Consider the following 14,669-nt stretch of genomic DNA (forward strand, 5'->3'; position numbering starts at 1 on the left):
AATATTGTTTTTGTAAAATTGATTTTGTAAATTAATAAAAATATGAAATTTATATATTTGTAATTTTCTCCCTCTTCATAAACAGATAAATTGTTGCATGTACAAAGTTTTAAGGCTATTATTTATTATTAAATGACACACTCATGCTTATAATAATATTAGTATCCGCACGCAGCTTCACATTCGTGAGAGGGGGGGGGGAGGTCGATGTTTTAGTAGATTGCTCGTAGCCAAGCGCCAAGGTTCTGCATGAAAGTGGGGCTACTAGATTTAGATAGCATATTCTATCCGTATGTCAATCTGTCGCCCTAACCGACCTGTCTGGTCCGGCCGGGGTATAATATTTATTCGATTAAATAAAATGTATGCAAGTTTATATATATGTATGTATATTGTAAATGAGTTTATTTTATTCAGTTTGTTATATGCAATTATTTTGCATGCTACTGTGACAGTTATGATTATAATAAAAATAATAATTTAAGAATATATAAAGATCCCTACAGAAATATTAAAATAGCATAATACCTAAATAAGTTTGAACATTAAAAAAGTACGCAATATAAGCATTATAATCTTTAGTAAAGGTAGGTACTAGGTAGTTTTTTATCTGTGGTGTTGACATTTGACACTAGACATTAGATATTGACAATTTGACATGAAATATTAATTAATTAATCATGGCATATCATTGGTGTTTTGATATTGAAATGAGTAATTCTGTGACAAGTATCTTAGTTTTCAACCTTTATTCCTCCTTGTTAATGTTGCAAATCTTTGAAATATGTCTATTTTGATAACGTAGCGATAAAGTAATCCGCAATGATTATGTTGATCCGGTGACATCTATTACATGACGAGATAACTGTATGCATTGTGATATTTTTGATTTGATATTTAATGGGTTGTGCTGTATCAGGGTTCCAGCGCACAATGTCTTTATTCGGTAGACATTCTAATAATTCTCAGGATATTCGAGCGAAGCTGGAAAGAAAACTATACCTGGCTAGAGAATCGCCAGAACCAGATTTCGATTTATCTGACTGTCAGATACGCCGCTTGCCTACTGGTATATTTTCGATATGCAAAGTATTCAGAAAAGACTATTTATATCTTCATAACAACAACTTGCAATCCCTTGAAGATGGAGGACAGTTGTCAGATCTCCAATTGATTAAAGTTTTGAACTTAAGTAATAATCACTTCACATGTTTACCTAACGATATAAAATATCTGGTGAGTTTGACAGAACTATACCTTCAGAACAACTATCTCGAATCTCTACCAGAAGGAATAAAGTTTTTAGAATGTTTACAAGTTTTAGATGTTTCAAATAATAAATTGAGAAGTTTAATTTCAGTGTTGGGTAATTTGAAATGTCTCAGAGCATTAAAAATTTTTGATAATAAGAGCTTAAATAAGCTGTGTCCAGAACTATGTTTTGCAACAAATTTAGCTTCAATTGAACTGGATGGAGAAAATTTTATCTATCCACCAGCAGAAATAACCACAAAAGGAACAACAGAAATTATGAAATACTTGTGCCTAGAAATGAATGTTGACTATACCACACCGCTTCATGTTAATTCCAATATTTCACCAACTCAAACTCCAAGTACCAATTATAATGTTTTTGAGAAACAAGTAAACATTACATGGGAAGAACAAGAAGCTAAAATGATTGAACAGGAAAATAAAATACATAAAGCTAATCAGATGCAGAGAGAAAAGTTTTTGTCAGAGTTTTTAAAAGAACAGCAAGATTTAGACAGTGAAATAGCTAAAGTACAAGAAAACAGAGATATTGAAAGACAGAAACTAATGAAATCAATACAGAAAGAAGAAGAAGACATAGAGTGCTTGGTTAAAAACTTTATTCAGGTTGATAGGCTTAAACCGGAAGTGGTTCAACAGCAACTTGCTTATGAACAAGCTGAGCATAATCGCTTACTAGAAATCACTAGACAAAATTATGATAATGTGCGAAGAGCTGATATTTTAATTGCAATGGAAAAACTTATAGAAAATGATTATCATATTCAATACCACAAAAAAAATTACATCGATGATCTAAATAATATTAAGCAAAACTTATTATCTCAAGAGTCAGAGGGAACAAAAAAACTAGTTCAACTATTAAATGCTAAAGATGAATCTCGGACAGTATTAATTCAACAGGTTTTAGAAGATCAAGATATTCAAAAAGCTATGGTTTCATCCCTACTCGATAGAGTTGATGCAAAAAGTTGGAGTCTGAACCAGGAAATATCACTGATTTCAACACACTTAGCCAGACTTAGTGTTATTGAACAAGAAAAAAAGAAAATGCAAATAGCGTTTAATTATAATGAGCTTCTTATGCAGAGGTTAAAGTTGGTGGACTTTCTAGATGACCTTTTGGAACAGAGAAATAAACACAGGAAACAATTAATTAACACTTTGAAGGAAGCAGAAAGTGAAAACAATGTCTCTAATGATTTTTGGTTAAAGAGTTATCAAAAACTCCTAGATTCCGCCCCTAAATCTTTATTTAATCTTGGAAAGCTAGATCCTATTTTTGCTAATTATCTCTTGCAGGAAGGAGTTATTCATTGTTTGCCCTTCTTGGCAAAGTCTCTTTTATGTGGTGAATCTTTATTGAACATAACTCATGAGAGTTTGAAGGAAAGGGGAGTTTCTTTGAATTCAGACAGAGAAAGTATTTTAAGAGCTTTAAAATTATATGTGGAAGAGAAAAGCCAAAATAATGTATCTAATATTGCACCAGTAAGCTCTAGTGCCCCTCCTTCAGAACATGTACAGAATTGTTCAGGTATATTGGATGATAAAGAATGCTCAGATGTAGAGGGTGAATGTGTTATATGCATGGATGCAAAGTCTGAAGTTGTTTTTGTGCCATGTGGTCACATGTGTTGCTGCCAATCTTGCGCACAAAATGAAATAGAAGGTTGTCCTATGTGTCGGACATTGATAGAAAGAACAATTAGAGTCATTTTGTCATAGTTATATTAATAAATTAAGATATTACATACACCATTTTATTTATCAAAATTAAAATAGAGTAATTTATATTTCCTAATTAAGATTTGCACCTATGGTGTATGACTGGTAATTTAATAATTTAAAATACACAATTGAATTGTTATTATTTCATAAGTAATCGATAGTTTACTCCAATAACAAGAGGAAAGATAAATATACAACTTTGACATTGTGTTCAAAATTTATTCAAGAATGATCTCGATCATTATGGATTTGCTTTGAATGTCGGCAAAGTTGTTATTAGCAAATTACATGGGATTTTTAACTCTAAGGTTTGTTTATCTCTACGCCTTCTAAGATAGGAATGGTTTATTTGTGTTTGTAATAAATAAAGCAATAACATCTATTGGGATATAAATATCAATTACACTATTAAAAAAAACTTATTATAATGAAATGTAATTTTTCACTTCAATGTGTTAGTTATCAAAAGCAAGAACTTATTAAAAGGATGATAAAATAAATTTTCTGGTTTCTAAGCTATTTTAGAATTTTCGGTATTTGTTTAACTACTGTTTAATTGTAATAAAATATGAAAGATTATATAATATATTAATCATTAAAATATTGCATTCAAATTTGGAAAAAATGTTATTCTGAAAATAATCTTTAATTAAATTTATTATTTCTTTCAAATCTACTGCATGCTATGTATATTGCCAAACTAGTTTTAAATAGTCTAATAATAATTAATTAAAGGCAATTAGAACAAGCAAAATTGCTTTGTTATGAAGTGTTGTCACATTTTAAATTAAATTGAATCTAACATAATATTTTAATATGACTAAAAAGCTAGTCATATGTAATGATAGTGATATATTCTAAGTCTGATGTTTTCATTGTTGTCATAAATCTATTATAAGTATTTAATATTTGAAAATGTTAGTGCCTTGTAAGTGTTGTTTTTTGATAAATATTCAAAATAAGAACTTTTAATGTGACATATCCATTTTTGTTGATATAAATAGGGTATTCACAATATTAAATGAAGTATTCATTCCTATTAGTGGAATAAACTATTTAGATATTTACGTTGCGTTTAATAACCTAATTTGTATATTATTAGTATTGCACAGTAATTCTCAAATATTTATTAAAATATTTTAAAATGTTATAGTAAGTATTGTTTGATTTTCTTCAGTTTTTTTTTAAATAATACACTACATTTTTATTGACATGAAAAAGTAATCTTAAAAAATATATATATTTGAATGATTGTTTGCTTATTATATTTACCCTTATTGTTTTAATCATTTTAGACATTGGATTCCACTGACCAACTATACGATATTTGTTTTTTTGAATACTTTTAGGGACATATTTCAGTTGTTATTAATACATGTAATAAGCTCATTGTTATACCTTTTCCAGTTTATTTTATTTTTAAAATGATGAAGATTTTGTTGAGTTTAGTTTTAAAACCATATTTAATATAGTTAGTTAAGTAATATTCCTGTTTACCACCTGTTTTTAAAATACATAAGATTTTAGCACAAAATGGAGTTTCATTCCTTTATATTTCAGTTTTGTTATTTTTAAATTTAAATTTAATATACACATTTTAAAATATACATCTAAAGCGCCATCTACTAGCACTAAATAGAATAAGGTTACTATTTTTACTTAAGCGATGAAATGTTACCTAAAATAGTCGAGCTTAAATAAAATAGTTCGTGTTTTGCCCTACAGGTGGTTTAACTCCAGAATTATGTTATTCGCCTTAATTTTATTTTAAAGTAATTCTAGTTGCATTAGGTATATTTCGCATTCCAATTTGAAGGTTCTAAAGCTCCATCCATGCTTTATCTTTACTTGCTACTGGTTACTTACTAAAAATATTTAAAACATATAAACTTACAGTTCTTAATAATGTCCGCGATAGTAAAAAGAATTTGTGTGATATTAAAAGGTAAATGTCAAGTCTGCCTAATTGTATATATGTGACTGTGAGGTGATATTTTCATTACAATCACGAGATTTGTGTATCTGTGGATTTTTATTTGTTTTCAGGGAGAAATATTTAATTTAATAATGAAATGTAATTCAAAACTTACTAACAAAATATTAGCTATTTGTAAGGATCCTTTTTTTCAATATTGTAATAATGTAAATAATGTTATCAATTTGATTAGATAATTCTGTATGATTGTGTTTTCAATTGTTGTTATCCTTCAGCAAGGTAAGATATATTACCAACATACTACCATAGATCATAGAATACAATTGATATATAAATTTATTCTCATTAAATTACGATATGTCGCGATATATTTTTATTCTTAAGTAGTAAACACTACGTCTCCGAGCGTTCTATCAAACCTGACTAACATAAGGGAAATTGAATCCAGGGATCAATAATACATATTTGTTGAGGCTCCTCATGTTTTTATTTCCTCGACCGTTTGTGTTAATATACGCTCTGTATATGTATGTAGTTTTGTATGTTTGGCAAAAATATTTTTATTGCTGTAAAAAGAAGATCGTTTAATATTTTTACTCGACTAAACGACACAGTAGTCAAAAACAAAATACATTGACTACAAAGTTAAGGAGTTTTGTTAGCGGACGATAGCTGCCATTTTTTAAACGTTATTTCAACAATCTTATTTATTTTAGAAGTATCCTAGTACGTACATATGGCATTTTTGCTGTTAGAATTGAATATATGCATTTGTGTATATATATATGTTCTCACTCGTACAATGATTATTTTGTCTCGAATGTCCTGAGACCAAATGGTGAAATCGTCCCACAACCAATTTGATTCAACGCGTAATGAACACTTGAAGTTTTCATTCATTTTTGTCGTAGCGTGTTTTATAATAAAATGTATAAAATATGACCCAGCCCACTGGTTAGAACATGTGAACGTTATCCGAAGATTGTGGGTTCACGGTTCAAATAGACGAGGATATTTACAGCTGTTAGTTTACTTTTTCTTTTAATAATCTATTCTATTCTAGTAATATTCAAATTTTTATTTCGTTTTAAAAGATAGGAAAATTTTTATAAGGAGGTCGAATAGGAAGTTGATAGTGAACAAAATAATTTACTCACTAAGTCCAATATTACTGTTTATTTAACTGTGCGATATTATACGAATTTATTTCACAAAATATAAGCAAAAATTATTAATGAATAGTAACAAGTGTGCACGAAGCGTCTACCTTTGCTTATTAAAATATCCTGTGAAGCTTATGGTTCTCAAAACGGACAAACTCCGCGTAGCTTCAGCGTCAGCCCACTCTTGGAATACTACCGAGCCATTGCTTATTAATATTTATCTAGTATTTTAGCTCAATATTGCTTGGGGTGGTAGGTTGTAAGCAAAATATTTTAGATTTAAAATAATTGAATATTCTGTAAATGAAAATTTACGCTTCTATATTAAATTGTTTTGTCAATATTGAGACGTTATTTAATATGAGTCTTGTAATAAAATTTAAACTGTGGAGTTGGTGATTTCTGGCTGTTTCATTAATACCAGAGTGAATATTATGAAATGTGAAATTTTGATTAATGATATTCTAATATGACTTTTATATGTTATTGTTTGACCAATACGCTTTGGTCATTTTAATAGGAGGTACATTGATTGTACTGTACTTTAAAAAAATTGGAGACAGAAATCGATAAACTCTTCAAAGGCGTTTTAGGCGCCTTATAGGATTTGAATTATTTTACCTTTAAAAAAAAATACCAATTTCCGAAATAAAATTGATAATTAGTTAGGGCAAGCTCTGGTGAGTGGGTGACGGAGTTTTTGTCCTAGCTTATCCAGCTTTGAGACTGTCCGTTATATCTATGTGTATGAGTATGTGGAACAATAGAACTGGACTAGAGCACTGCAAGTCTCTGTTGTGTGTAAGCGAGAATGTCCATCATCATTTGCAATTCTTTACAGTTCAATTCTGCAGTATTTGATGTGCTAGGTCAAGAAGCTTTAAGCAATGTCGGCACATGTTCACTTCACTTTCAAGCAGCTTATTTTGACTCGTGACTGCGTTTGGGACATGGTTAAGCTACTTCACCTGTGTCTAACTAGTGCGACGGATGTTTTTGATTGTCATACAGGATCCACCTTTCACCAAAGGTGACAATGAAAACAAAGTGTTTTGTTCATATATGTTACCACTAAACAGTGTTAAAAATTGTCATTTTTCCTTACCCTAAGATGATCAACTTCAGTAGAATGGCATTAAAATAGAATGAATGAAATTGTATTTATTTTATAAAAGCCACATTTTAAACTAAATAATCTACATTAAAAGCAGCTGATTAAAACAACTGTAAGCCTATAACTGTGTATAAAATAGATAGTAAAAAAACTTTATAGAAAAAATTAATAAGTATTATTATTATAGCTTTTTATTCATTAAAATACATAGTATGTCGGAAACTCGGTACAAAATCTTAATACAGCTTAAATAAGTATTTTTTTTTATAGAATAGGAAGGCGGACGAGCATATGGGCCACCTGATGGGAAGTGGTCACCAAACGCCCTTAGACATTGGCATTGTAAGAAATGTCAACCATCGCTTATACAGCCAATGCGCCACCAACCTTGGGAACTAAGATTTCATGTCCCTTGTGCCTGTAATTACACTGGCTCACTCACCCTTCAAACCGGAACACAACAATAACAAGTGCTGCTGTTTTGCGGTAGAATATCTGATGAGTGGGTGGTACCTACCCAGACGAGCTTGCACAAAGCTCTACCACCAGTAAAATACATTAATAATAATTAAAATTAAAAAAATTAATAATAGTTAAAATACATTTATATTATTTGTATATACGGTTAGTACTTATGTAAGTTTCAATCATTATATCCTCATTAATTTCCACAATACTTAAATTATTCGTGAAAGTACAAACGATGACATTATATTATCATTAGCATTCGGTGATGCGAAGCCACATAAAATATTTTGAAAAACTGTGATTGCTTTTTAGTGGGTACTTTATTAAATGAAAATAAACTTCAGTACCTATATATTTTATTCTAGAACACAATGATACAAAAAATTTATTTAGTATTTTTAAGACTTTAAGGGACAATTTGATAAATTATTTCCATCTCCATAAAGATAGGTCTTAAAGGTTTAGAATGAGGGTTGTATAAATTATGCGAGTAATTGATATCAATTAGGGCAGCGTCGCGGCACTTTACAATAGCTCTCGCTTGAGAAATAGGCCACAAATCTTGCTTTCCGTCATCAAGATTGTCACTTCGATAAATTGTCTTCGGGAAGAGTTTGTCAGTTTTACGTTTTAGACAGTCTTATTGAGCGTGATTTCTTATTCTTGATCTATATATAATTTCAAAATTATTGTAAATACTTAGGGCCATTTTTTTTCGTGTTTAAATTTAGTTCCTAGTCGTTGTGTTTAAAAAATGTACCACAAGACCAAATACAAATCTGGTACAAACTGAATAATTGGAATTGCAGTATTTATGTTTTCCGATCCAAAAAATAGGTTTTTTTTTTCGATATCCAAATGTTAGGTATTTTACCGAGTTTATATTTTCGCAAAGATATAATACATTAGTAATGTGTCAAGCTACTAAAAAAAGTTTGAGGTTATATTTATTTGACGCGTTTTCAGTTAGGTCCAGCAAAAGGCCGCATATTGAAGAAAATTGTTTAGGTACTTTTCATGGATTTTGTTTTATTCAATCATTTTTAAACGTTACCTGTGCTTCATATTTAGTCATTTAAAATATTCTACCAGATTTATATAATGATAAAGGTATTTTATTCTATGTCTATTTATCTCTAATGCTCTTTGTAGTTATAAAGAGACATTTAAAACATTAAAGTCTCCATAGGCCTGATCCTGATAAAATATGCACGAAGCGAGCGCGTTGATCACACTTAAATGATGGAGATTTACCGGGCAGTTAGTCGTGAATATGGAGCGGCAGTTTTGAGTTTTAACGACGAGACTTAGTGTAGCTCCACTCCAGTTGTGAAGAAGTTTGTGAATGTTGCCCCTTTAACTGCTTTTATAATCTAACGTTGATATGTATCTGTACAGCTACGTAGCGCTGCTATTCAATGTTGGTTTTAAAATGCAATTTGCCAAGCCGTATATTTTATTTGTATATGTTTTATGTAATTGATTTACGTTTCACATAAAGATAGATCAAGTTTTGTCTTCGTGGTAATAGCTATTATAGCAAAAGTTTTTATAGCTGTATTCCGGCTTAAAGGTGAACTAGTATCGTTTTAACAGACATAACTCCTGTCACGAATAATAGCGCGTTGCTAATGTAAGGTATGACTAATACATCCAACAGTGTTTATGAGCGAGGATTACTTACTATTATGGTCAATTTGCAAGTCGATCTTCCTTCTATTATTACACTGCGCATATGATATATTTTTAAATACAAGCAACACATCCCGATTTTGTAGAAATAAAATAAGTATTTTATTGTATGCTATTTTTGAACCAATGATATTACCATTCAATGTAAAGCACAATGCATTCCATGAATGGTCATAATATGTCGTATTGTTTTCATGTGTTTTTTTATAATATCCTCTTAATATTTTTAAAGCTTCCGGATAAAATTGCAAACAACAGATATAAGGTAATATTTATTTATATAAAATGCTTAAAATAAATGTATTATTTATTTTGTTAAGAATGAATGCTTTGTGATAATTAAACAAAGCTTGTTGTCGCTGAGTTTTCTATAGATAATTTGGATTTCTACAAATCTCTTATACGACATGATAAAATCTTTAAATTTGTAGAACATATTAAGACGCTACATAGCCTATGTCCGACCTGAAAGTATAAATAATAAAATAACATGAATGTTCTATATCATTCGGTTTAGGTTTTGTACGAAACCCGGAAAACAAACAAACATACAAAACATATCTATTTTTAATATTAGTATGATTATGATTTGAACTATTGATTAGGGCTTGAACCCACGATCATCGTTTAAGATTCACGCGTTCTAACCACTAGGCCATCTCGGCTATCGCTATTAAGTACTGAAAATTAAACTTAAATATTGAAAAAATAAAAAGCCTTTGTGCGCCATCTTTGTATTGATTTATTATTTTTTAAACGTGTAAAGTATAGGTGAAATAATTTTAGATAATATTAAGCGATAGGTACTATTTGGAATACTGTCGTATATCCTGAAATTTATGTACGTTCTACGTGTGTAATAAATAATGCAGAAATTCCCAGGCCTTGAGGTAGAAAAATGGCATTATAAAATATTTCTAGAGAAAATATCTAAATTTATCTTTTAACAACTATTCTTGGGCTCACGTGGTATCTTTATCATTTTATAATACTTTTTAATATGTACTTCGTCTCAAAGACAACAGAAGTTAACTTCTGTGCATATTGCTAATAAGCATACTATCGTTTTCAATTACTATTGACTTCACGGGTTTTCGAATAATTAATAAATCTGATTTTATTTTATCCATTATTTATTTAAGGCAGTCAAAACAACTTAACCGTTATTTTGTACAGTAAGTAGGAGATTATAAATATCTTCTTGAAGATTTCTGGGTGTTCGAATCTGTTCTGTGAAACAAGTAAATGGTCAAGGTTTGTTTTCACGTCTTTGTTGTCATGATTAGTATATTCCCGAAGTACTGACAATAGGATATATGAAGGAATATGGAGACGCCTAAGATTTGAATTCATCTTTCTCATTTACGACGTGCGGTTATTTGTCTATGTAAATGTAGGTATTATTTAAAACAAAATAAAATATATCATGATTCAGAAAATTATTTAACCAAGGCGAGCGCCTTAACAAGTTAAAAACAACTCAACTCAAAAAAATAATATAAATTTAAGGTAAAATTTTATGAATACTAGTTATAAGTTTCTAATGGTCCAACGTTACCTAAATTGAAATACCCTAAAGTGTATGTTATGTAATATAATTGGGTCTGAACGAATTTGTTCGATATACTTACAATATTTTGCCAACGCGTTTCCATAGAAACTTCAGATGAAGTATTCGTTCCATAAATTAAACGTCAAATTTCATAGCTACTGTGATTGCTCTTCACGACAAAGTTTCAGAATAAATGTACGCAATAAACAAGAAAGATCTAAGTAAATTGTCTTTGATGATCGCTATCAATCAAATTAACGTTTGACGGTAGGTACGTTTTATTTTTATTTGCATACGTCTCAGCTAGTGTATCGTGTCGATATTTATTTATAATTAAATAAAAATTTCATTGATCTAACGTGTTATTCTTTTATAATTTGTAACGTTATTATTAACGTTAAAAATTTCGTTTAGAGGAACTTTAACATTACAAGTCTGTATTTACAGACCACTACTGATTTGGTTTTGATTCCATCACGCTGCTCCAATGTGGTTTGGTGGGTAAACATATGAAAGATCTTAATCCGACACATGCGACCTGCATACATTCTTACTATGCTTTCTTTAACACCAAGCACAAGATAAATTATATACAATAAGGACAAAAATTCTCGAGTTTGAACCCACATCCACAATCTTCGATTAAGATTCACTTCACATCATCCATTAGGCATCTTTTATGTATACATACATAATAGCTACTATTTATTTTAATAATGTACATGTTAAAAATAGTCGTTTAAAAAGTCTTATGATATTATAAGGGGCTTACATAATGGTTATGTAGAGTGTGTGAGTATGGTTTAGTAAAGCGATTACAAATTGCCTGCCCGCTTGAAAAATCTACTTTATGGTGGAATAAGATTAGAAACTTTTTTAATCATATTGGAGGTTCGGCGTGTTTCGCATACCTTCCTCCAACTATTGGCCTTTTCCTAAGTAGCCGGTTTTTAATTTAAGGTTTTATATAAACCGATAAACAGTTCCCTTTTCTATTAAAATGTATTTATTTTCAATTTAAATATTTTTTTATTAAAAGAGAGTACGCCTTAACAAAGTAGTATTATTTTTGTTAGTAACATTTACATCATAAGTATTGTATTCAAAAATATTTAACACTCATTTTTCGTGTGGTTAATGTTAATGTCATAAACCTCAAGTGGAGCTACTAAAAAGTGATTGCGATTTTCTTTGGATATATTTTCGAAGCGGCCGGGAGGTAAAAAGTCAGAACAAAGTGGAAAGTTTTACGGCTTACAGGATAAACGAGCCACTGTAATTCCACTGGACATCGTGTCTTAGCTTTTAATATTTTTGTCACTGGGAATGTCGCAGTGACTCCTATATCAAATGGTCGATTTGATCATCTGCTTTCCTTTGATTAATATATGGTTAGTTTTTTTCAATATAATGGTTAAGTCATTTTATTTTAAAATAAAGGTAAAACTTTCTATGTACGATTATTTTATTTATAACTATGTGTTTGAAATTTTTAACGTACGGTTTTAAGTTATTATATTTGACTTTAGAAAAAAGGTCTCGAATACTTATTAAATTAAAATATTTTCAAAATAGCTTAGCACCAATTTTAATTTTAATTTGCTTTTTAGTGCTTAAGCAGTTGAAAGTCAAAACTGGTCCGTGAGAGAATTTAAGGTACTTGAGCAGTTAAATCGGCTGTTTTAATTATTTAATATTATGTTCATATTTAATATACCTCCTGACCGATTTGCAAGGTTGTTGGTTTCGAAGATTTTTTTTTTTTTTTTATAGAATAGGAAGGAGGACGAGCATATGGGCCACCTGATGGTAAGTGGTCACCAAACGCCCTTAGACATTGGCATTGTAAGAAATGTCAACCATCGCTTATAGCCAATGCGCCACCAACCTTGAGAACTAAGATTTTATGTCCCTTGTGCCTGTAATTACACTGGCTCACTCACCCTTCAAACCGGAACACAACAATATCAAGTATTGCTTTAGCCAAGTGCGTAGGAGAAATAAACTATTATTTCTATTATTATTCTCTATCTATTTCTATTATTTGTATATATTATTCTCTATTATTTCACAGGTTTCAGGCCATCCGATACGAGATAGATCATGCAAAGGAGGCTTTATGTGCTTTTCGAGGCACAAAAGTAAAACCAGGGACCTCCACATTACTAGTAGCCCAGTGGTCGGCAATTAATTTAATGTGGGGTTAGAAAAACAGAAAACACTGGGCATCGTTTGATATGGCAACCCAACCTGTAAATTTACCTATTAGCGTTATTTACATAGGTTTGACTGTACTGGCCGTCGTCGCATTTGGACTCCACTACCACTTACCATTAGGTGGAGTAGAGTCATTTGCCTTCCCGGTTTCTTTAAATAAAAAAAGAGTAAATAGTACTACGCGATTTACATTATCAGTTGCCAGAACAACCAAGGTTGTTCAAATGTTAGGTATTTTATGTTTTTTTTTCTGTGCCCCTTACTTACATCGTGTATTCTAAATTTCATGATGATTGGTTAATATTAGTTAGGATGATACACATAAAAAACGAAGAATTTTTCATGTATTTTAAAAGAGTCAACTAATTTAAAAAAATTACCATATTGAACACAGTTTGAATGCATAATGAGTATTTAATTATTAGTTAAAATAATATTTTACTATTTGATATTGAAATAATATTTTAAAACAATTTTCATCGCTATTTTATAGATGTTTTTATCGAATTTAAAAAGAACCTGCAGTTTGGAAATATTGTTTGTAGTTCAAGAAGTGATTTAATTTCAAAACCAATCCAGTTGAGCGTTCAGATTGTGCTCTCTCCTACCACTATAATCCAAGCGGTCAGGAGGTCAATTCAGAATCGAACCTAGGACTTTTACAGCACAAGGCCACGATATACAGTTGAGCTATTGAACCTTAATAAATTTTGATTTTTTTATATTTCATCCAAATATTTTTATTAAAACACTGTATTTTATCATAAGTAAATAAATGTTTATTTATAAATAAAATTGGAACTTCGTAGCTTCTTTTTGATATTTTTATATTTTAATTAAAACTTTTTTAAATATTTAGGTATATAAAAAAAAACATTCAACCTCTTTAAAAAATAATTTTAACTCGTCAAGTGTTAGCTGCAACACGTTTCCACGCAGTTAAATTGGTCGCGATAATTCCTTTGCTTGCCACTGGGAGTATTTTACAAGTAAATATTTTGCTATCAACTGAGTGATTTAATTTATTTTATTATAGGTAAATGCCCTACGGCTAAGGTCTAAATATATATTCATATGGTTAGCTACATAGTAGAGATTAATTTAAGCTCTTGCACGCTTATCACTACTTATTAACAACATTTACTTGGTATTTTCTCGACAAAATGAAAAATATAAAAAAAAAGACTTGGAACTTGAACCTTAATATACCTATAAAAATATGGCATTAAGAGTGATATGATCTATATATATAGTGTGTTTAAATAGGCAAAGACAAGACAATTCGGTACCTTTTTCTATTCTGTTTGTCGACCGATTATTTTAAATTTTGTTTGGTAAAATGTAATTGCAATTTATTCGTATCATATGGAGGTATGTAGATAATTTTAGCCGATCACTGTCACGCTGTTGCTGCTAACTCGGAAGCAGTAATTTCCCCGAGCAGCACCGTCATTTGATTAGCGCGCATGTAGTTAGCGCGACGACATCCACAAGAGAATCCAAGCTAGTTAATCGCAAAAT

The 14,669-nt window shown here is 30.2% G+C and overlaps 1 protein-coding gene across 1 annotated transcript in view; it reads left to right on the top strand.

The window, feature by feature from the left end:
• The first annotated feature begins 665 nt into the window (after positions 1-665).
• The window catches only part of LOC126779102 (E3 ubiquitin-protein ligase LRSAM1-like), a 152,032-nt gene continuing 138,028 nt past the window's right edge, over positions 666-14,669 (top strand). The window contains exon 1 of the mRNA XM_050502944.1: positions 666-3,166. Within this exon, the coding sequence (XP_050358901.1) occupies positions 901-3,003 (2,103 nt within the window). The 5' untranslated portion in view covers positions 666-900 and the 3' untranslated portion in view covers positions 3,004-3,166. The remainder of the gene's footprint in view (positions 3,167-14,669) is intronic.

Source organism: Nymphalis io, chromosome 2 (genome assembly GCF_905147045.1).
Source record: "Nymphalis io chromosome 2, ilAglIoxx1.1, whole genome shotgun sequence".
NCBI classification, from domain to species: domain Eukaryota; kingdom Metazoa; phylum Arthropoda; class Insecta; order Lepidoptera; family Nymphalidae; genus Nymphalis; species Nymphalis io.